The sequence below is a fragment of the Barbatula barbatula genome (genome assembly GCF_947034865.1).
Source record: "Barbatula barbatula genome assembly, chromosome: 14".
Lineage (NCBI taxonomy): Eukaryota > Metazoa > Chordata > Actinopteri > Cypriniformes > Nemacheilidae > Barbatula > Barbatula barbatula.
In genome coordinates, this window is record NC_136777.1 from 6269658 (window position 1) to 6294122 (window position 24465).

At 41.1% G+C, this 24465-nt stretch overlaps 2 protein-coding genes across 4 annotated transcripts in view; one reads left to right on the forward strand and one right to left on the reverse strand.

Moving 5' to 3' along the window:
• Positions 1-24465, reverse strand: part of macrod2 (mono-ADP ribosylhydrolase 2) — a 436267-nt gene that overhangs the window by 346554 nt on the left and 65248 nt on the right. The gene's annotated exons all lie outside the window — the stretch shown is intronic.
• Positions 13631-24314, forward strand: flrt3 (fibronectin leucine rich transmembrane 3). The gene is made up of 3 exons (XM_079472322.1): positions 13631-13933; positions 19371-20104; positions 21154-24314. Exon 3 carries the CDS (start codon positions 21182-21184, stop codon positions 23129-23131), a length of 1950 nt encoding a protein of 649 aa, XP_079328448.1. The 5' UTR covers positions 13631-13933; positions 19371-20104; positions 21154-21181; the 3' UTR covers positions 23132-24314.

Sequence of the window (24465 nt, forward strand, 5' to 3'; positions counted from 1 at the left end):
TTTCATAAGCTGGAGTGTGTACTCTTGTGTACACACACACACACACACACACACACACTCCTTAATACTCTAATATGTCAATTTGTTCACAATGTCCCACCATACTAGACTCATTCAAAATGGAAAAAGATTTGTTTTTCCAAACTGTTTGGACCAATTTGTTATATTTTTGTAAATTTGTAATGAAATATACATTAAAGAGTAAATTTGATGTGATGAATTGATCTGTCATTTATCAAATTTAACAATTGTTATTTCAATTTGTGCTGGTTAATTATGAACAATGGGTAAAATTGGGGGAGGGCGGGGGCAGGGCTCCATTAGGGCTCCTCCCCTAACCGCATGTGATCTCACTCCAAGCTTTTGATAAACTTGAGAACCCTGCAGCACCTTTAAGTAAATGTTCTTCCACATACAGATAGATGTCACTCGTGTAACTGGTTAATCCCTTTCCACACAAGAGTTCAGTTATTTCCAGGAGTAAAAGCCACATTTACATTACATCCACATAGTGTAAACGGAGCAGAACTGAAGCAACCCATCTGGTCTTTTTCAGTAGTTGCTTCCGCCAGCCCAGCAGTCCATAAGTAATCCGGGCATGACAGTCCTGTGAGAGAAAACTGTTTATAAGCAGCAACCTAATGAGCACAAACAAAACATTACGTCTCTGTTGGGAGTGGTTTAAATAACAATTGCCGGATGTTAATACATCCCCAACTGCTAATATTTCTTTTGTCAAAAATAGCCCAAAGACCAAACACTGGCTAAACGAACGTGGCCATACGCACACACACACACACACACACACAACAAAACAAACATGTTCTGACAGGGCACTTCAGGGTCAGGTAAAAGAAACTGGATAAAAAGGATTAGATAGACCACCCTGCACAAGCAGATCTGTGCACTTCACTTTAAGCCTCAATGTTGAAATTGCTCCTGTACCAACCCCAGCTCTCTCTGCGTAAAATTACCAACATCCCACTCAATGCAAAATCCCCACGCCGTACCCTAAACAAAGAGGGAAGTCCAGACAAATTATCCTGAGACTTTCATGTGGTCTGTCACCGAGTTGAACTAAGGAATTCGTCTCCCACAATTCCCCATGGCCCCATAACCATCGCAAATCCACAAAACTTTCCTTACACAAACAATTTCTCTTCTGCCTTTTATTATGATGTTTTACAGCTGCGGAAGGCGCATTTAAATCAACAATTATGAACCTTGGCGCGTTCAGATTGCGACTAACAACTAATCATTCGAAATAGCTCAGGAAAATTGATGGCATCACACGATAATGTGGTCAATGAGGATCGAGTGGGCGTCTGAGGAGGAACTCTCTTGGGGAGGCGGTGTACTGGGACTGTACCAATTCCCAAATGAGTCTCTCCTCTCCCACCCACATTGGGAGAGAATATTCATTAGCGAGGATAGCACACCCCAATTAAGAGAGGCGGAAGGCATTCGCACAACGCACATTTAGAACACCGCAGGTGTAGCATGCACCTGGTCTGCTGGTAAAAAACACACACACAATAAATTCCCAGCTACAATGGAGTTTTAGCTTATTACGTTCTCACCCACCATGACGCGTCACTTTTGTTTCCCTAGTGACACTAGAGGCGTGAGATTTCACAACATGGCGTCTGTGGGCAGACTTCCACATTTCCGTAGAAAAGAGAGAAAGAGCGTAAAAGAGCGACCTTCTCCTCTGGCCTGCTTGACTGGGGTCTGATTAATGGTTTGGAGGCTTGTGATTGGGGAGGTAATGATGAGATATATATGAACAAATGCCACTCCGCAGCTGTTCGGGTTGCCCTCGTCCTCTGGCGCAGGAAATCCATAAACCCTGTTTCTCCTGTCACATCAGTGCCACAACACCTGAAATACATATTAGCTACAAAACAAAAAGCCACATCTATCCAGCCTGAGACAGCGCGGAGACTCCGGAACGTGTGTTGGAACGTACCGCGAAGACTAAACATTGTTATAGAGTACAGCATGTGCACACTCTAAATGTGAGTGACAGCGTTATGAGCCGAGGGGCCGGGAGACTAATACGCAAAGTCTCTTCCAACTGTCTAACTGGCTTAGTAGGTCCTCACCTGTTGGCGTCCTGCAGAATTGTGTGTGTTTTAGCAATTGTTGGCATGTGTTTGAAGAGAGAACTGACAAAGCCAAGCTAAACATGGGGGGAATGTCAACGACCGTCTTGAGTCAACACAGCGGAGACGCAACAAGACCGCAGCTATCCTTCAGACACAAACGCTGTGACTCCGTCTCCGAGATTTGACCTGCCAACAGCATGCCTTTAGGGGTCAAACGCTACAGTAGAGAATGTCAGCCGTATATACACACACAAACACACAACCTGATGCTAATTCTGAAATCCCAGACGTGAAATGGTAAGAGCAGGTTTAGAAGATCACTTCTTTAGGAGTATATCAAACCATTGAGCAAGCCGAGACCAGCTCAATGTCTAAAGTTGGGCTTAAGTCGATCTGTTAATGGATCTTTGAGGCAGGGTGAGGGTAGCCCGTATTGACTGGATGTGTTGGGACGTTTCCCTTTTAGCCTTGCTAAAGCAGGCATGAGGACTAATCCAGCAGAGGTTAAGAGGGATCTCTTTATATTCCTGTGCTTTCCCTTATAGTCAAGAACTGTGACGGGGAATTTTTGAAAACTGCTCATTTTTTAAAACTGCTTCCACTGCTAATAAAGCATATAGACCAAGGTTGATTTAGTTTACTAAAATATAACTTTGAAATAAAATGTTTACCTAAAGATTATTGGAAAATTTAAATGTGGCCTTATAAAGAAACTAAATTAATAAATTAATCATAAAATAAATGATAAAAATCACAAAAGCAAAAATATAGGAATACAATTAAGTCGTGATAATATTAAAACCTTGGTGGTTATAAAGAATTACATGCATCCAAAAGTCTGGTGGCTTTGCATGAAATGATACTTAATGAACGACAATAAGTGGCGATTTCCATTTCACAAATCACAAATATGATGTTCTATTTAGATGGCTGTCAGAGCACAGTAATACAGTTGCTATGGCATGCTGGGGTGTTGCTAGGGTGTTGTGGGTGGTTGCTAGGTGTCTGCTTAATGACTAAAACCAACAGAGCCAAAACATCAGATACCTCAGTTCCTAGATATGGCTCATGTCCCTCTTTTAATGCAGGTCTACAAGATTTTCCTCATTCAATAGGTGCAAATCACATGCGTTCTGGCTCCTGAAACTAATAGCACACCTCTCCACAATAGGTTGCACAATTTGAGGCATTACTCACGTCTGCTGTACAACTAGTGCGAGACGAGTTACATGCAAATCAGTGCAAATCCCTAACCTCAAACAGAATCAAAAAAAAATTCTCAACATTTCATTCTTGTTTTTAGATGAAAATACAATCTTTAAAAGAAAAAGAAAAACTTGAAAAGCAAAACAGTTTTCTTTTAACAACAGATACTGCAAATTCTTCCAAAAATAATCTGAAAGACACAGTACACCGAAAAAAAAAAATTCTGTCATCATTTATTCACTCTTCTTGGCCACCATTGACTACCATAGTAGGAAAAGATTACAATGTTAGTCAAAAGTGCTCCAGAATTGTTTGCTTTCCTACATTCTACAAAATATCTTCTTTTGTGTTCAACAGAACAAAGAAATTTATAAAGCAATTTTCCCTATTATGGTAGTTGTTGGTGGCCAATATGCTTTATGTTAAGGACATTTAGGTATTAGCCAAGAAAAAGCAACTGCAGTGCAAATATGAGCAATTGCACTAGGTATGATGGAGCCGCATGACAAGCGAATCACTCCATCTACTTATTTTAACTCGTTTAACTCGCAGCGGGTCGTATGAGGTGATGTGGAGCTAGAAAACTATTAACAAGCGATTGTTTTCAGAGATGTGAGGTTATCCAGCACAATGCAATTTAGTGCTAAAAGCTTCCAAAAAGTGAAGGCTGACATTTTTGCATGGGAGAGATGACCTTTATACAACTGAGAAAAGCTGTACGAAGCTTTCTCTGGCAACAACAACAACACACACCTCTACCCATCTACGCATAAAACCAGCTGCCATTCAATCAGCCAGACATTAGCTTGTAATTGGCCCACTGTATGTGCAAAGCTGAAAGTCTGCATTAATCCATCCTCAGCATGGCCCTGTGGAGTACCCATCGTCCTATAAGAGAGGCTGACACGTCTCATCCGTCTGTCTTTTCACACACTCAATTAGATACACAAAAACAACAGTATCGGTTGCACTGATAAATGGAAAAGGAAACTGGCATGCTAATATTACAGTTCAAGAGAAAAGTACTTCACAGATTTAATCCTACAGATTCAATTCCTATATGAAATGGGCATTCTTGGAACTCAGCTGGTGAAGGCAACACAGAAATAGCTAAAACCTACTGTACTGTAAACCGCATTATATAAAGAGCCTGTCAAACGCGTAATGTAAATGTTACTTCAGCCTCTGTGCAAATAAACAGAAAAAAGCATCCCTCTTCACACCCCACTGATTCTTCTTTATGCAACGAAATTCAGGCACATTTCAACCTACTTCTGCCATTTAATTTTGTAAATGACTCTCTACGTGAATCTCGGGATGTCTTTGATGGCTCCCAAAGTGTACGAGCAGACTGGCAAACACACACATCAGATTGTGGCCGCGGGGGACAGTGGGGCCCAGACAGCACTGAGTCAGCGGCAGAAAGGAAACGATCGAGGCCCTAGAGGAGAATACATCAACACCGCAGAGGCGCCTCCATCCTCCTCTGCTCCCCATCAACACCAGCACCACCACCATCCGTCTTCCCCCTCACCTCAAAGGAGCTCGGCATGCCTGCTCATCCATCTCTCACTGACCAGGATTTTGCAGCGCTGCCTCAGCGCTGTGTGTCTGATGCAAATGGGTCCTTTTAGTCTGGGCTAAGACATGTAAAACGGCGTGAGGAATATGTAAAAACAACAGACTGACAGCAACAGACATTGTTCTCACAAAGGCTGGTGGGCGCCACGCGTTGTCACTCGCGCGGGCCGACGCGCTCGCACAAAGAGGAGTCATTTCACTTCCTTCGTCGCAGCTGATCTCAGCAGGATAGTAATTCTCGTACTGTAGGAGAGGGTTGAAATGTCATCTGCGCATTATTAGACTGACCTTCAATTTTGAAGGCAAAGCTTGTGGGAGTTTCAGCTTCCTAGAGAATTCTGACGGTAAATAATAGTGTCTTGTTCAACTCTTTAATCAAACGTGGTGAAGAAGTAGAAAGGTTTTGTGCTAAAGATTCAGCATTTCTGTTCAGATGGTTTAGTGCTCTTTTAGGCCAAGGCCACTTTATATATTGCTTAAAATGTATTATCAGTAAAGTTTCAAGCCCTATTTCAAATGTATTTACATACATTTGCTACGATGATCCAAAAACCAATAAAATATTACATTACGATAACAAATAATACAGTTCCAGTATATGATTGACACCTTAGCATTGTAGGTGGTGTTATTGCAGTCGTTTAACATTTAGTTTATTTAACATATTTATTTTATGTAAGAAATATCTTGATATTATTGTTATCGTGAATTCTTCTGGACAAAATAATCGTCTAGAGAAAATGTGATATTGTGATAGCCAAACTTACACATTATCAAACATTTAAGGGATAGTTAAAAAAAATAACATTTTGTGATCATTTACTCACCTTCGTGTCATTTCAAACCTGTATGAACACAAAATATATTTTAAATAATTTTAATCGAACAACAACGATACCCATTCACTTATATTGTATGGACACAAAACCAAAGCAAGTCATACAGGTTTGAAATGACAGGAGGGCTAATAAATGATTACAGAATTTTTTAAATTTTTAACTATCAATTTAAGATACTGAAAGTGTAGCTGTATTATTTTTTGTCATAGATTAGGTTATCACAGTATCAAGTTTCTGTTTAAGCATTTTTATTCCTTCATAAAAATTATTTTGAGATCAAAAGACAAAAGAAGGAACCCCTGCCGACCCACCATAGACCCCCACTATAAAACCCCTGGAGCCTCCTAATGACAGGTCTTTTTTTATTTCAGCGTTCCTTGTCAGCGTGCCTACTCTGGTTAACATTTTCTAGCTCTGCGTGCAACGTTACATTAAAGTCGAAATTATACACTATAACCGAACTTGAATAAAACACACAGGTCAGACAACCCATATGCTCTCAGAGCGCCATGGGAAACGTCAGAACTCAATGCTCCCCACTCAATGACAAAGAATAACCTAAAGCAACCCTCTCCGGTTTCTTTAATCCTCGCCTTTGGGCGTCCCGAACGATGGCGACAAATTGTCAGTTCTCATTGGGAACAACAGTCACTAATGGAGGGGGGAAACTCAAGTGTGAGGTATACAAAATCCATCGGGGCTAAACGGTTCCCCTCATTTACCTGTCATCATTCCATTCCTGCCTGCCTTTGAGTCGCTCTTCACAAAGACATGTTGTATATTTGATACGCTGCTCACACAAGTGCTCGACAGGAATGCTGAGACATGCAGATGCTTCTGAGGTGTTAAGAAAACACTTCCAGTACTGAAAAGATGAATCACATTACATTAATAGCAGAGGGGTTCAAAGCCAAGGTCTAACATATTTGTGAGAAAGAAGAAGGACATTACAAAGTAGTGTCTCTTAAGTAGTAGTACAACAACAAAAGTAAAGAGTTTATTTGACTGTTGCTAATGCGATAATGCTCGTGTTACTTAAAGATCAAAAGTAAGTTACCTTAGTACTCAAAATTTTAAGGTTCATTAGCTATAATGATTTTCTTTGCCATTGCCGAATTATTTAAGACAATCTTTTCATAAGGTGAAGTGAATTTGTGGTCTGTAGCAGTAAAGAAAAACAAATAGAGAAAACCAACCAAACTGACATCACAACATAAATCCAAGTTTGGGACAGGACTGTTTGCCCAAACCAAGGACGACATGTGAATGTTTTGAAAACCTGTCTGGAACAACCCTTACTGTTTGCAAAAATGTCACACTTCACCTTTAAAAAGAAATAAGTGACTGAACGCAATAATGTAGTCCTGCTGTAGCTACAACATAAGTCAAAGTGAGGTGAGATGTGCCATAAAACGCACACAGCTCAATGTGCATTGTCTGAGCTTAGACTGGAGAACATGAAAACACAATGGTCTCCTTCTTGTCTTTCCAGCACACTGATTCACAGCAGATGTGATTCTTAAAGTGCTATAAAGTTCTCAGTGTACACGGTTTTGTGAGAGCGGCGACGGAGCGCGCTTTTATGAGCAGCTGTAAATGGCAGTTTCTGTCATATCTCAGACGATAAATGAGGTAACTGCGAAAATCTTGTGGAAAACCAAAAACGGAGTGAAAACAGATTCAAGTGCCACTTATTTGCATTCTTTCAAATGCATAAAAATGAATGAAAACAAACATGCGTTATCTGTCGTTTCGCAAATAAAATGATGACAGCTTTTATTATTGCACGACTCGTGTCCCGTCTCAGTGTTCAAAGACTTTCTGATATCCAGCCAAACCAGAGGAAATAGTGCCACGTTCTTAGTCATCACAAAGTGGTTTATCAACCTTATCTATAATTTCCGTGTGTGTTTGTGTCAGCAAACCTTTAATATCATTAAGCATTGTTTCCTCTCAGAGGAGCGAGACAAACAGAAACCACCGGCGAACTTCCTTTGATGAAAAACAATTAAAATCAGCCATGTAGTCATGACATCTACAGGGACCGAGGTACATTTGTGACGTGGATTCTTTGAAATAATTTGTCTGTTTCAAACGAAAGAGAAAGTCCTCGGGAGGCTTTCAGTCGCACTGGTGAATTCCTGCTGTGAAGAGGCAGAAGATCCTACATCTGAAAGAGTGAGAAGACTGTTATTTGGCTAATTACAGATTAAGGGCTGATACTGTAAACAGGGGGAGAGGAAGAGAGCGAGATGTTTGAGTTACATTAGAGCGTCGAGACTGAATGCACTGTGTGCTAATGTCTGATCTTTTATCTCTCTCAATACTGATATGACTGATAGATCAGTATAGGTTGGGGTAAAAGAGTGGCCTATCTGATCTGATCTGAGACCATTGTTTCGAGGCTCATTAACCACTGGGGGTCCAGAGGTTTTCACACAGTCGACAACCTCAAACCATCCCCCAATAGACCTCACCAGCCCCAACCCACCCCCCATCCCTACGGTCAAGACAAGAGGGGCTTTAGAAAAACAAGCGACAACACAATGGGAAAACGGGAGAAGTCAACCCAGAGGGCTGTTTGTAAGACTTTGCTCATTCCTTACAGACACAAAAATAAAGCTGACCGCTGACTCAGGCCTTTGGCTCGGTTCTTCTGTCGGAACGAGCAGCAGGACATCAGTTTGGTTAGGCTGTTGTTGTATGAGAAATTCTTAGACACCAAAGACCAAGGCAGTTAATGCTAAACATCTGGGATTTGTATTGACACAAGAGAGAGGTAAGAGAGGAGATAGTATTGACTTGGGGTAGTATCCCATCTCAAGGCTGTTGAAGAACAATATTTGGCATTGGCACGCTGTATCTAGCATGATGCAGTCACGAGCAGGAACATTTGCACACGGTGCTGGGCCCCATCCTGCAAGCCACGTTTTGCCATATTGCGTGGGTCTCTGTGGAAGTGGCAGGGAGGATGAGAAGTCAGCAGCACAGAGATCGCTGCTAATTGCCCGTGGTGAATGATTATGGAAATGAACCAGAAGAGTATAAAAAAAAGACACAAAGCAGATATTTGGCACAGACTTTACCATGTCGCTATTAATAACGCATGAGTTCAGGACAGAAAAAGCCACCCCAACCGTGTATTCTAGTCACAGTGTGTGTATGGATTTATTTGGTTTTAGTTTGGGAAAAATTTGCCCACATTTAAATATGCGAAATGCATTTATATAATTTTTCCGAATTAAATGCATTCCAGATGTATACCATAAATTCACCTATTTCAATTGAAAAACTTGAGTTCAAAAGCTGACCTAAATTTTTATTTATTTATACATCAGCTTAATACTATTTAAATTCAAGTGACTTGCAATGCCAATTTGTTTAAACTTAATATAGGGCGACTTTTAAACTCAAGGTTTTAGAGGGAATTTTTCTACTGTGTACTAAAGCGATTTTAGCTGTAAAAATAAGCTTAGTGTTAATCTATAGTAATTCAAATGAGCTTTATCGCAAAACAATTGATGTCTATGATATGCACTCAATACAAAAGCCAAATTAACTGCTTTAAAAAAAGTCCCCTTTGAGTTTTTTTCTTCCTTAAATGTCCTCAGAATAGGCCTAATGCCATTAACAAATGCATATGCATCAAATGAGTCATCAGTGCTCGAATTGAATCCAGTCTTATGGGGGGTCCCCACCAATTTATACAAAATTCACAATAAATTTTATCATTAACTATATACTATTTATTAAAACATAGGCTTACATAAAAGAACAGGCATTTATGTTGATAAAGAATAATCAGTCCAATGTTGCATAACAAAGAGAGATAAGCTACTATTTTTACTTCAGTAATACTGGATTTAGAGGGTGACAAAGCAGCAGACCCAAAAGGGCAACTATGGCAAATATACCAGGGGACTAGCATATAAGGGACTTAAAGATCCGTAAAAGCTTGTGACACCAAAATACATTTAAATTTCTCAAAAACAGTAGAAAATATTCAGATGGCTTTCAGACTCACTGAATTGTATTCAGATTCTGCATTAGCAAAGGATTAATTATTTCATAATATCTCAGGTCCATTTGAAGTTACTAACTGCTCCTTTATCACTGCTTTCTGGACCTTTTTATTACTTAAACAGTAGCAAAAGGATGTAAAAATGCTATCAGGCTGTTATAATACTATAAAGACGAGATAAGGTATTTTACAAATAGACAAGAGGGGCAACTGGGCAAACAGGATATAGTCTTAGCATGTCCAGGAGATTATAAAAAGTCAACTAATTTATCAAGGTAATTTCAGGAACTATTGGGTGAAAACAAACCCAAACTAAAGAAGGGAAGTATTAATTGGCTAGTGTCAACATTTCATTGGCAGTGTGTATGTGACCGTTGGTTTTAAGCAGCACGAAAAACAAGTTTTATGCAATTCTGAATGGATTATTTATAGCACAGAAACCGCACAACGAGCACTCCCTTTATAATTACTAAAAAGCTGTCACTCATCTACATTGAGATCTCTAGAACCCCAGAACCAGGCCTAATAATAATTTAAGCAAGGAATACAAAAAGCCTGACACGGAGTTGATAAATATAATGGAACGATATATATAGAGATAGAAAATTACCTTTTAAAAAATTATGTAAGAAGCTTCCTCTTCCCGACTGCGAGTGGAGGTTTATTATTCTATATTTTTAGCTTCACCGGAGCGACTCCAATCAAGCAGTCATGTCAACGATGTCCTGCGTTTAGTGGTCTTTAGACGTGGGGCGGGGCGTTTAAAATTTAAAGAGACATGACGACTAGCCCATAAACAAACTTAATATAAATGAATTCACGAAATTTTCTAAATGCATTCCATGAATTGAATCTCATTTGTCATTATATTTTTTACTCAAATAAAAATATCTGAGGGTATCTACTTCTATCTACTTCTTATGTGGGGGGCCTTATGACTTATGGGGGTCCAGGATTGTCCAAGGCCCCCTTCAACCGAGCACTGTGCATCAATTATTATGAGTTTCCCCACAAATTAACAAGCATATTAACCGATAACAAAGTATTAAAAAAGTGCTTGTTAACTTTGACAACAGTTTTTAATCACGTAAAAAGTACAGTTTTTTGGTCCATTGCCTGAAATTCAAACATCTCAACAAATTCAAACAAAGGTTTCGGAGGGATAGCGATAATCTGGGTAGTTGACAAATATAACATACATGTTTCCTATGGTGTGAAATATTATAAGATATTGATTGTTTGTTTTTTCTTTCAAAAGTTTTGCATATGACATTTATTCGTCAACTGCCCTAAATGTTTTCTCAAAATACTGGCAGAATAAAATGTGTAAATGTTTGTGGGCAATTCAAATAAACCTGTACACAATTACATGACATGTTGGTAGTTTAGTAAAATTCTACAAGTTTACAGAATTCTAAAGGTGTGGTTCTCATTTAAACTAGGTAAACATGAGTATGTGTGTCAGTGAATGAGTGAGTGAAGCAAGGGGGGTTAAGATAGAGAGTGTGTGTGTCACTGGAGACACAAGAAAAACACATTACAAATCACTGCACTGAGCTCAGAACTGTTTGTTTGAGAACGATCCAGGGCCATGAAATATACACATGAGGTGTAAAGATCAAAATGACAAACCCCTCAACAAGTCTTTGAAATTAGAGAAATTTGGCATGGCTTTGATTCCGACACCCTTGTGCTCCAAATTCCATTCAAGTGAACAGCATCATTGAAGAAACATGCACCGGTAAATTAAAGCCTAATTTAAAACATCTTATTTGCCTGTCAGGCAAAGAATGTCCCATGGAGTACACCCTTGAAAGCAGAGGTCAGACATTCTTTCGACACGGGCCCACTTAAAGCTTCAACGAAAAACTTTCTTGTTAGCACTTAACTGCATCAAGTGCTTTAATAAACCTAGCTATGCTCATCTCCACCCCTAACTACTACCAACGAGAGGAGACGAGCAGGAGCAGAAGGGTCCGAGATCCTTCAAAGCCATGTCTGTTGTCAAAACACATAGAGATGGAGGAGATAAAATAAATGGCATCTTTGGAAAGATAAGGAACCCTCATCCTACCAAACAAGAGATGACCCGGGCCACAGACTCCCCCAACAGTATTATTGAAATGGTGGTAATCGGACCCTCTTGGGGCCCTCGACTGGGCCTCTTTGTACACCTAAGAGTCAATCAAGGCCTGATGACAGACAAGGCCTAGTCAGATTTAGGAGAGAAAAAACGCCGGAAGGGTCGGATGCAGGGGCCAGAGTTGCGATCCATCCCGGAGCAGAGGACAGACGGGCCACTGGCCGTGATGCCCTGCGGTGACCTCCTGTCACCTTTAACTGTGACCCAGTTCTCCACCTCTGACCCTAAAAGAATGACACCTGGACCTGCGGTAAAAAACAAGCGGGTTCGCTAAACTTCATTATCTTTAAAGAGAACAGAAGCCAAAAACAGGAGATAGCAAAGGTGACAGGACCCTGCTGCTGCTGCTGTACTACCAGGAGCAAAGACACGTCATTCACAAGAAACGAAGCAATAACCGACAAGGAACCCACACAGGGTATTTAGAAAGATTGTGTAAGGATTGTTGGGGCAAATTTCCATTGGGTTGTCACATACTAATCTTGTGACTTAAAAGATTACACTTATTAGTTTACAAATGTCTCCAATAAGACTCTCAGCGGACGGACTGATGTTATCACACAAGCACTCGCGAAGAGCAATATCTTTCCAATTAAATAACAAAGCAGGGGAAAACTAATAAAATATATTCACTGCATATGTTTCCATGACTGGAAATCACAGGTTTTCATAACCAAGGATTCCGTTACAATTTATTCGCTTGCTTTTTGGCACACAATGCGAGCTTGGGTTGTGGCGGTTTTATTAACCAGTCAGAATGGTCTCGGAAAAGGGGCAATAGCAGCTAACCTTTATGTCTGTCCAAAGCTGTGGCAGCGCACTCATATCAGTTAAAGCAAACAGAAGTAAAAGCAGGTCAAGCTCTGTCTTATCTCTTCTCCTGAAGGCCACTACTTTTAGCATTTGATCACTGATTGACCCGAAGTCTATGAGGTACAATCTGTTGCTTTATGGGAAAAACCAGTAGCTGAAGAAAAGTCCAGGAAAGTGAGCCAGGAAAAACCCCATGCAGGAGAAAAGGGTCAAATTGAGACAGAATTATGCAACGTCACTTCTAAATGAAAAGTCATTTTAATCAACCAGGTAAAAAAAAGAACAGCATCCGCTGGAGTAAAAACAGAACAAAAAATAAGTGATACAAAGGCTGCAAGGTTTACTCGGGTCAGATTGCGCAAAGTTCCTCCAAAGCCCTTTGGAGACGATGACACAGTCTGCGCTCCTGGTTTATGAGGGAGCAAACTCACCATTTGGAGCCACTTTCAAACTAAGCATAATGAGGCTGAACATAACGCCTGACTTCAGAGCTTAAAAATGCATAATGTGCTGTGAAACTAAGACGCCATTTACAGGCACTCTCTCTTACACAGACACGCTACTAAAAAGGGAAAGCGCATCGCTCGGATTCAAATAAAAGCACACAAGCGCCTGCTAAATCGGCCCTCTTTCGGCATCTCTCCCTCCTTCGCAAACTCGGTTACTTAATGCTTACACACACACACGGATCTCATCTAAATAATGCTTCTGGTGGTGGCCTTCTCAACACAAGCGATGCCCACTAAAGCCTTATTCAAAGTTGATGGATATTCATCTCGCTTTCTCCTGCTCCCCCTAGTGGCCACAGTGCACAAACGCTGCGCGCGAGAGAGAGAGAGAGAGAGGGTAGGAAGCCAGGCAGAGGCGCAAGCTCCTCCCCCAGATGACATCAGCGCTGTGTTGAAGCGGAGCTGGAGGCAGATGTAACTTCACACTTGTAGTGAGCTCCAGGCAGCTGACCAGCTCTGCCGACTCTTCTATCTAGTCTCTCTTTCTGAGCCAAAGGAGTGTGTGTGTGTGTGTATGTGAACAAGTGTGTGTGGAAATAAAAACACACCCTGCTACTCGCACCATTGCTGCTACCGAGCCTTTCTGACCCTGGGCTCCTTTTTGGGGATTGAACTCATCTTCCGTCGTATTGGATTTACCCTGTGGACTGACTTTATATTTTCTTTGAGGATATTCTTATTAATATTCCCTTTTTGAATTATTGCTCTGGCAGGTAAGTGTATCTTGTTATGGGTTTCCCCTGATTCCTGGACTGTTTTAACCCGTTCCCCGACGTATTCCATCACCTCGAGGTTACCAAATACCTTCAAAATGTACATAGAGCATAAATGCATCTTTCTAGAAGGTGAACAAAACATTTATATTCACTCACAACGCTTGACGCTTTTGTTTTAGATTCTTAAAGTTCAGAAGAGATTTGTTTGCCATGTCGGTCTTAATACTTCCACCAAAGCTGCTCTGCGGGCGCAAAACGCGCTTATTGCGTTTTATTTGGACTGTAAGCAGATCTTCAGGGATTTGAGGGAAATGCAACAGCGATTTAAAATCAAGTACAGTCGTGCTGAAATCCAATAGAAGTGCCTTTTATTTTCTATTTATGAATAAAAACGAATACATATTTCCAAAACAACTCTCGACTCCAATGTTTGCAGACCATGAACTTGTATTTCAAATCTGTTATTCCCGTCGAAAAACGCATTATGCTTATTAAAGACTTTCCACGAATAACCATCGTTTAGGGGAAAAAAGCGCAGTGCAGATTTTATATTTACAGCGCTCGATCAACAGGAACGCGCAAACTTGGTGCGTTTCGTCTTCAATCTGGTCACGTTCATAAACGAGAGATTTAATCGCGATTTACGCGAGCAGATGGCGATTAAAACGGGGAAAATTGGAAACCGTAATGCCGAGCTCGAGCTGTGATGAGGGAGTGATCGGAATAAGGAATGGGCGAATCTGAGAGATGCGGCGCGTCCATCCACACGCGACGCGACAAAACTGACACGAACCCACTGGCAACGCTGGTTTGCGAGCTTTTTTTGATTGTGACGATAGCGTGTTAATTTTGACGCGAGGACTGAAACGACTTGAAAGGCTGGCCTGTCATTTCTTTGCGTTTAGGTGTGTGTGGCGCAGTGAAGAGATCTGAGGCTGTCAGCTGCTTCAAGATTTCCCCATCAAACGACACTTCTTTCTTTCAAGTAGCCTTACAAGTTATCTAAAGATACGCTTTCATATCTGTTAGGCAGAAAACTCCAGATTGAAATAATAGTTTAGAGCTGATTAGGACAAAGTGTGAGACGATAGCGGCCCGTGCTTTCAGATGTAGCTGATGAAATCAGATTATAAAGACTAATTCAAATCCACTAAAGACAAATGTAATAGTTCAATAGTGCATCAGATTCAAACCCTGTTTTATCACATACTTGCACTTAGTGAAAGTTATTTTTCCCCACCTTTGAGTTTTATAGGTGCAAATACACACAAAAAAGACTTGTGTATTCAAAGACCTTGTTTTTTTAGCATGAGAATGGCCGAGGAACACAAATGAGCTGTTTTGACTGCGTAAGGAGGGTGATAAAAGTAATGAATACATTGTTCTTTGTTAGACTTGTCAAAGCACTCTGTGGCCGTCTTTTCCCTTGCATAAACAATTTGTATCAGTGGTTTGCTAACGCCACACCTCTAAGCATAAAAAATGTAAGCCTATACAATACACTGCAAACAAAAATCTCCCTTAGAATACGTATTATTTTACATCTCTGCCTATTGACATCTATGTTTTTATACTAAACCGTTGAATGCAGTGTATGTTTACCGGCAGCCAGGCGGAGAGCACTCTTTGTATCCGACTCCGAATGCCGGAGGCTAAACCCAGTGGTCCGTGGCATTCACTGGGAGTCAACATGAAATGGTCATGTCTTTCAAGGCCCCAGAAAAAAGTCTGTCACCCTTTTGTGCAAAGGACAAAAACAAATCGTCTAGCAGAAATCTCCACTCATGTTGGCAGCCAACCTCTGACCTAGCTGAGGCCATTCTTTAAAATGCAAGTTTAGATGTTCATTTGCGGAAGCATTATAAGTGTACACACTAATAACAAAACATGAAAAAACAATCATTTAACAAAATAGTTCAGAACATATGAAGCTTTGAATTTCAGCATTTATGTGGATTTTATTTTCGTCACTTTAAATAAAATCCTAAAAAGAACAGTGTAGTAAATCAGCCCAAGCCTTTCTGCCCCCCGTACCCTAGCAGGGGGTAAATATGTGGTAATTAAAGCGCCAACTCAGCCTCCAAGACCGTCTGTGTGCGTATCTGACATTCACAGGCCCGATACAGAAGCGCTTACCACCCCCAAGTGGGGAAAAACAGCGCAGCTGCCACAGACCACTCTCTTTTCAATGCAATACAAAAGATAGAGACCCCCTGTATCCCCTAAAATCCACTCTCACTGCCAGCCAGAGACAAACCTGCGGATCATCTGCCCCAAAACTGCACACAGAGGGGAACCGTTAACACAATAGCCTGCTACTAAATTCACATTTAAAAGGTGCCCAAACCACCTTTCTCCTTCCAAACATGTGGGCAGAAATGTTTCATCTTTCAGCCCACTAGGCTCGGAGGCTTGATATGCCTCCAGTTTCCTGGACATAACATGCAACTTGACAAAGAGAGGCATTTAGTTCAAATCCTGCCTGAGGTTCAGAATCTATTATCTATTGAAAAACTAGAGAGCTGACCTACCGATGGAGACTGTAGTGCAAATTTAATTTCATCCTAAATGCCTTCATTCATGCATGGGCATTGATCAGATGTGACAGCATTTTTGAGAACGAATATAAAACAATTTAAATGTTAAAATTATGCAAACTAAATATAGAGATACAAATAATTGATAATTTTGTTTTTAAATAATTCCCATTTAAAAATAATATTGATGTATTTATTATACATTTTCATAAATGCATATTCATAATACATACTACAGTTGTATCAGATGTAATCTTGATAACCTAAAGGAAGTCCTTTACACAGCAATAACACCCATTTATGTATGTGAAAACAAAAGTTTATGCTTGTGATAGTCAACTTCTCAAAATGAATCCATTCTCCCCACTTATCTGTTGCTTTTAAGTTGCAAGACAGTTTTAGCCCTCTGTTTTTAAGAACACTACTATGTAGGTCCAGACTCAATACACTAAACAAGCATTGGAAGTTACAGTGTCGCAAGTGCCAGTTTGACCAGAACGCTCAATTGAACCTCACTCGTGCAAAGCAATGAAGCAGAAGCAGGCCCAACCATCTGAACGATCCCTTAACGGGTAGAGCTTATTAGAACAATAGTGAAAAGTGTCTGTCATTTGACATTCTGCGTCCCTTTTTTTCCTGGCTATGATCAGTGGGTGGGATGAGGGGCCGGAGGGTTTTACCAAATGTAGAAAAGCTAATAATTCGAAGTGAAAGGGGTTCAGTAAAGCAGAAGAGTGAAGACCATGGCCCTTATGCTTGCCTTGTAATGAACAATGGGGTACTGCCTCTTCTGTGAAATCCGAGGAGCTGAGAGACAAAGAAATAATAATGCAGTGGGTCATGAGCAGATATGGTCCGCGTGTCCCACTGAGACAACTGGCTCGACAGGCTTAGGTGAAGCGTATGAGGTGGATGGTGTGTCTTTTTCTACCTCCCTACCTTGACCTTTATGGGCATTACAGTCTTATTGGCCAACATATATTTCCCAAGACATCCGGCTTTTATCAAGGTCTAATGAACGTTTTCAGCTATGCATCTTATATCAAGAAGAAAATATCAAGAATCACAGTTACTTGAGAACAGCAAGGCGCAGTGTTAAAATGAATAAAATTATTTAATAAAACAACTTCCATTTTCCAGCTCCTGTGCCAGGTAATGATTTTAAGTGTAGCACATTATAAAGGAGGCGTTCGTTCTGCGGATAATTTCACAGTCTGTTATGTGTCAGACTTCAGGGAAAATAGCAAGGTGCTTTAAGCACATAATTCTCAAAATCGATACGCCTCAACGCTAGCGGTTGGAAAATTGTATGCCGATCATCAACCAATTTGTTCGCCATTCCCGCCAAGTGCTTATTTTCCTGAATGTTCCCGAATCATTTTGGAGGATTGGAGAAAAAGGAAAAGACTATGTCTTGCTCAGCATACTAAAAAGCGCTCTGTCAGACATCACCTGTCCTTAAAGGAGTGTCACAGCTGCTGTTTCATGTTAATCTACTAATACAATACCAGGCACATGGAGCACTTAGGCTCAACAGAAGGCTGGAGTGTATTATTAGACTGCGCTGCCGAGACCTGTAATCAAGTTACAGGGCCTTAAATTCCCTAATCTCCCCTTGTCACTAGCTACAACAGTTTCAGAATTACCTGACATACCCCCTCATGTTTTACAGGAAGGGTACAGTCCGCAGGTCAGTGGGAGGGGTTCAGACAAAGTCCCAAGTCTGTAAGAGAGGCTGTACGTCATTAGGCTCGGAGAATAGTAATGCATGCTGTCACTAAGCGTAAGAGGGAAATAATGGCAATGGAAGGTGCAGGCTGATATGATGAGCAAACCCCTCTGGGCCACTGGAGGTGACGTGCATGAGGATCCCGTTCGTGTATTTATGAGTCTGCCACGTTCATCTGACATGTACATTTTTGAGCAGCACAAGGGCGTTGCATTCAGGCGCTGCCGGGGCAGCCTCGAGGACCCGTGCTGCCTGCTCAGCACCAATAAGCTTCATTGTAAGAAAGCAACAACTGCGCTTACATTTTACCTTCCTGAGCTTCTTATAAGATTCATCTTCACCCCATACCAGCCACCTTAAACCCTCTTTGAAAGTCCAGAACTTAGCAAGGCAGGAGGGAATGGTCCTGAACCATTGTCCCAGGGCCCGAACCACTGCCGTCTTTCTTATGCAAAGGAATTCTTTTCTCCCATCTCCATAGAAAGGATTGGAACCGAGGGGGTCAGGGTTAGTAGCAGACGAAGCAATGAACACAGTTATCCGTGGCAGCACAGGCTTAAAGCTAGGGGAAAGAAAGGTTTTTATAAAAATCCACAACATCTCCGCTAATCCAGGTTTCACAAACAGTGTCCACTATCAAAAGACTGCAGCCCTGGGGCTTTTCTCTGTGGTCATTTACCCAGAGGTAAAGAAATCTCCTGATATACAGAAACCCAATAAGCTTAAGGGACTTTTAAATTCCTGTTTTAACCACATACCGCTTTCACTTTTTCTTCTTCGATCTGATAACGCTCTCAGATGCAGTGGACCGACCGACAGAACATTTCAAAGAGTCTTAACAATCTAGAACATTTTTGGGGTGTACTTTTATCAGGTGCAAACATACAACATGCATCGTCTATGAAAGCATAAATCTGTTTTAAGTGAAGGACAGTGGTCAATTGAAATAAATTGCATCCTCCTCTGACTCAATCTCAACCTTGGCTGAAACACGGCAGTTTTAAATCATTTTGGTATTAAATGCTCAATAAAATTCAATAACTCATTGTCAATAAGGCTAAATAGCATTCTGATCTTCTGTGACGTATTTAACTGTAACATGCTTTTAATAGAGAATATCTTCTTATTTGTTCTTTTTCTCTTTTTTTCTCCCTGACCCTGTCGATAGGAAGTTTACCATGTTAGAAGGAGTGGGCGTCTACACATTAAGCACGGGTTTGTGAAACGAGAGCCGGGGAGGCGGGGTGCTATTAAAGCACAGGAGAAGCGAGTGAGATTCTGCTTCCGAGCCACCGGGCTGGATACTTTATTCATGCTCTTGCCGGGAGTGCGACGACAGGAATCCAGGCTGACTGCGGGGCCTGACTTCAGAACCGAACCACCCTGGATTTGAGCAGACTGGACACGGCTCTGACCCCTAAACGGTCGTAACGCCATGACCGCTCTGCTTCGGGAGATACGGGAACAATTTAATTCTCTGTTATTTCATTAGGGATTGCAATTTACCATTGAGAAAATCTTAAGGATTCTGCATGCAGACAACTCTTGCTTCACCTTCTTTTTTATTTTAGTCCTTTTTGTGGTTCAATATTCTTTTGAATCACATGCCTGCACAGGAGAAGGCTGCCTAAGGTCTGTCTGGAAGCGGAGGCGCTTTCTTTATAGGTTTATCAACCATGGCAAAGCCTTTGATTGCATGAACTGAGGACATTGCAATACAAGACAGGAGGTCAGCGGTACAAACAAGGATCAGTTTGGCAAATACCAGCTTGGGCAGGATATAACCAAAGAGACCCCTTTTGAGGAGACGGACAAACATCTTGTGAACGAACATAAAGGAGAGCTTTAAGCCTCATTGGATTTTGGGTGGCTGCAGAGGATTAACCGGCATTTCTAAATCAGGTATGACAAATATGGATGCCTTGTCTTTTTCTCTGCTTAAGGGACTTTTCTTAAATATAAAGTTGTATATTCTTAATTATATTATGTCACACATTATATATGCACTGTGCTAGAGGTTAGGAGAAGAATGCGAAATTAAAGTAATTCATTGAAAAACAATAAATTAATATTGATAAAAATTTAATTCATTAAAAATCTATAATAAAAAATCTTAAAGCACACTTCAATAGCCATAGAAAATAACTATATCAACATACACTGAATTTAATCTATAATTTTTTTGCCATCTCTCTTTCAGATTATAACACTGTTATTTGATTGTTCGATGAAAATGTGCATTTCTTATCAAATCTGTACAACATCTTAAATTGTCTAAAAGTAATTACACTTTTGCAGGAATAATTCATTAACATTTTTAATAAGACACTGATTCTGCAGCGATTTTAAAACATTTAATCAACAAGGCCTGATTTTGTTCTGTCAGCGCAGTTTTCTGTAATGAAAGCAGCCTTGAAATACACTGGCTAACTGCAGAAATGTGTAAAACAACAAGGGCCCGAGATTACATTACACACAGCAAAAGATAAAACCTCTCGCACACAAGAGTTTCATTCAAGGGACGCTGGTGGGTTTAAGGATTTGTTATCTGCATCCACGGCTGATTGGGAATATCCTTCCACTTAAATTAGTCTTGTTTCTCAACCTCTAATTTCTTCAGTTTCTTCCTCTCTTTTTTAACTCTAATCCCTCTTTTTCTTTTCACTATTTTATATTGTTTTGATACACCATAAAACATTTTTCAATCAAGACAAACACCCCAGGCACGTTTCGCTATCATAGTTTTTTCATTCGCTCGTGTTATTGGAAATTTTAATAGCCTCTTTTCATTAATTCAACAGCAGAATATACAATTCTTTGTCTTCGATTGAATCATTTAGTACAAAAAAATGCTGCAGGCAACATACATACAACAGCAATTGTTTAGAGCAGAGCACTGTCTTCTTTCTGAATGCCTGAATTTAACTTTCTTTCTTGTTTTTTCCTCCAAGGGCAACAACCAGACAGAGGACATTAGCAATGGCATGCAAATACAAGTCTTTCTTTGTCTTCTTGATCAGAGCAGGGCTTCTGCTCGGCCTGGCCAATCCGCTGGTGACCTCAGCCTCCTGTCCCTCGCAGTGCCGGTGCGACGGGACATTTATCTACTGCAATGACCGGGAATTGACTTCCATCCCTTCGGGCATCCCAGAGGACGCCACTGTACTTTTTCTCCAAAATAACCGCATCAAAAGTGCGGGCATCCCTTCGGATTTGAAAAGGCTAAACGGCGTGGAAAAGATCTACCTGTACTGCAACAACCTAGATGAGTTTCCAAACAACCTGCCACTGAATGTCAAAGAGCTTCATTTACAAGAAAACAACATCCGGACTATCACGCATGCCTCCCTGGGACAGATTCCCTTTATTGAGGAATTACATCTGGACGACAATTCTGTGTCTGCTGTTAGCATCGAAGAGGGTGCGTTTAGGGACAGCTACCATTTGAGGCTGCTCTTCCTATCACGTAACCACCTCAGCACCATACCGTCAGGTCTACCGATGACTATCGAGGAGCTTCGATTTGATGACAACCGCATCTCGTCAATTTCGGAGGCGTCCCTGCAGGATCTTATTAACCTGAAACGACTGGTGTTGGATGGCAACCTTCTAAACAACAGGGGTATTGGGGAGATGGCCTTCTTGAATTTAGCCAACCTGACCGAGCTTTCGTTGGTACGGAACTCCCTAACGTCTCCACCTGCCAACTTGCCAGGCTCGAGTCTGGAGAAGTTAAATCTTCAAGACAACCACATCAATCACGTGCCAGCAGGTGCCTTTGCTTTTTTGCGACAGCTGTACCGTTTGGATCTGTCAGGCAACAACTTGAGCAGTCTGCCCAATGGGGTGTTCGACGACCTGGATAACCTTACCCAGCTGCTCTTGCGCAACAACCCCTGGCAATGCAGCTGCCGGATGAAATGGGTACGTGATTGGCTGCGAAGTCTACCATCTAAGGTCAACGTGCGTGGCCTCATGTGCCAGGGACCCGATAAGGTCAAAGGGATGGCCATCAAGGATCTATCGACGGAACTGTTTGGCTGCTCTGACACGGATTTCTCACCTACATATGAGACCAGTACCGTCTCGAACACTTTGCCGCCCTCGCGGCCCCAGTGGCCAACATATGTGACTAAAAGACCTGTTGTTAAGGGACCAGAGCTGGGAAGAAACTATCGTAGCACAACGCCGTCTAGTCGCAAGATCATCACGATTAGTGTCAAATCTAGCAGCGCTGAGACAGTGCACATATCTTGGAGAGTATCTCAACCCATGACCGCCCTGAGGCTCAGCTGGTTAAAGCTGGGCCACAGTCCTGCTTTTGGATCCATAACCGAGACCATTGTTCAAGGGGAAAAAACAGAGTACCTGCTTACAGCTCTGGAGCCCGAATCCTCTTATCGGATATGCATGGTTCCCATGGAAACAAGTAACATTTACCTGTCAGACGAGACACCTGTATGCATAGAGACAGAAACTGCTTCGCTGAAAGCTTACAATCCCACTACAACCTTGAACAGAGAGCAGGAGAAAGAGCCTTACAAAAATTCCAATCTGCCTTTAGCTGCTATTATCGGAGGGGCCGTCGCCCTTTTGGCCATCATCATGTTGGCCCTGGTGTGCTGGTACGTCCACAGGAACGGTTCCTTATTTTCCAGGAACTGCACGTACAACAAGGGTCGCAGGAGGAAGGACGATTACGCCGAAGCCGGAACAAAGAAGGACAACTCCATCTTGGAGATTAGAGAGACCTCGTTTCAAATGATACCCATAAATAACATGCCGGTGTCTAAAGAGGAATTTGTGATACACACTATTTTTCCTCCTAATGGCTTGAGCCTTTACAAGACTCCACACAGTGACAACAGCATCAACAACAGAAGTTACAGAGACAGTGGAATACCAGATTCAGACTACTCGCATTCATGATAGCGTGCGCGGATTACAAAGACGTTTTATTGCGAATAAGTGACTTTGAGAGTGCTTGGTCTTTTGCAAAACACTGGATTGAAAAGACTGAGAAAGCATCGTTATGTACATTTGCCATATAATTTATATTTAAGGACGATTTATTAAAAAGGAAAGAGGTTCCAATTGCAGGCCATCACTGAGTCATTGGTGTACGCTGCCACAAACCGTGATTCTATATTTTAGAGATTTGTAGTAATTTGTACTGTACTTCCTTTACTTATGGTTTTAGACCAATTAAAAAACGTTGTGCTCTACTGAGATATGATGACTTGTCAACTGTGAAAGTGGGTTTTCATTGCTGTGTTGAACAATCAGATTTTAGAAAACCATGTAGTATAAGCACAGGTCAAACCTATTGCTATGTTGCTGTCAGTGGAAAAAAATACAACAAAAAACAAGACTGCAGGGCCTAGCTGATCAAAGGCATGACAGTATTTTGTTAAATCTGAAGAGGGCGAGCACAGATTTTCAGTGGGAATATTTGTTAGAAATCCTGGCGCCCCGTTCCAGAATGTTTCAAGATTAGGAAGCAAATACCTATTACTTGCCCGAGAAAGACACAAACACAGCGCAGAATGCTAAATCCCATGCCTCGGCCGGACGCTTCTGCCCCGTTTTGCACATGGCAAACAAAGCACACAGATCAAATAAACAAGTACTTTTCAGTTAAATCGGAAAATAGATGGGCTGAAACACAACTCAGTATTGCTTGTTCAAGTCAGCAAGGGGAAAGAACATTTTAATGCATCCCCAATACAGTAAAATGTGTCATTGTAAGTGCAGCCCTCCAAAAATGTTCTGGGCAGTAAAAATATGGCAAGAAACACATCTGGGCTCTTTTCTATTTGGAATATAAAGTGTCGATTATTTTTTGTTCATATAATTCTTATTTGTCTTCTTTTCTAATTCAAGCCACTTTTAAGTTGCCACAGTGGAAAGTTTATTGTTCTTTACAACCGAAGACCAAAGTGCATTGATTGCCCTTTGGCCAGTCTTGTATGTGCCTTGATCCAATGCTTATTGTATTTAGCTTTTTCAAAAAAATAAAATAAAATCAGTGACTTAACTTTTTTCATACACACTTGAATATGATAGGATATTGGTCATATTGCAAAATAAAAGTGGATAAAACCCATCTCCTATGCCCAAGAGAATGTTTTCCTTTTATTTTAAATCCCGCGAAGCTTTGCATAGACTCTTCCAGACCCTACAAAAGTTGCTGTTAAGCATTAGAGGATTCTACATAGTACGGCATCCACTTGGGGCTGCGAGTGCTCTTTTGTGTGGTTAAG

Excerpts from the sequence above, each read along its gene's own strand:
- flrt3 (XM_079472322.1), top strand. The coding sequence starts at position 21,182 with ATGGCATGCAAATACAAGTCTTTCTTTGTCTTCTTGATCAGAGCAGGG.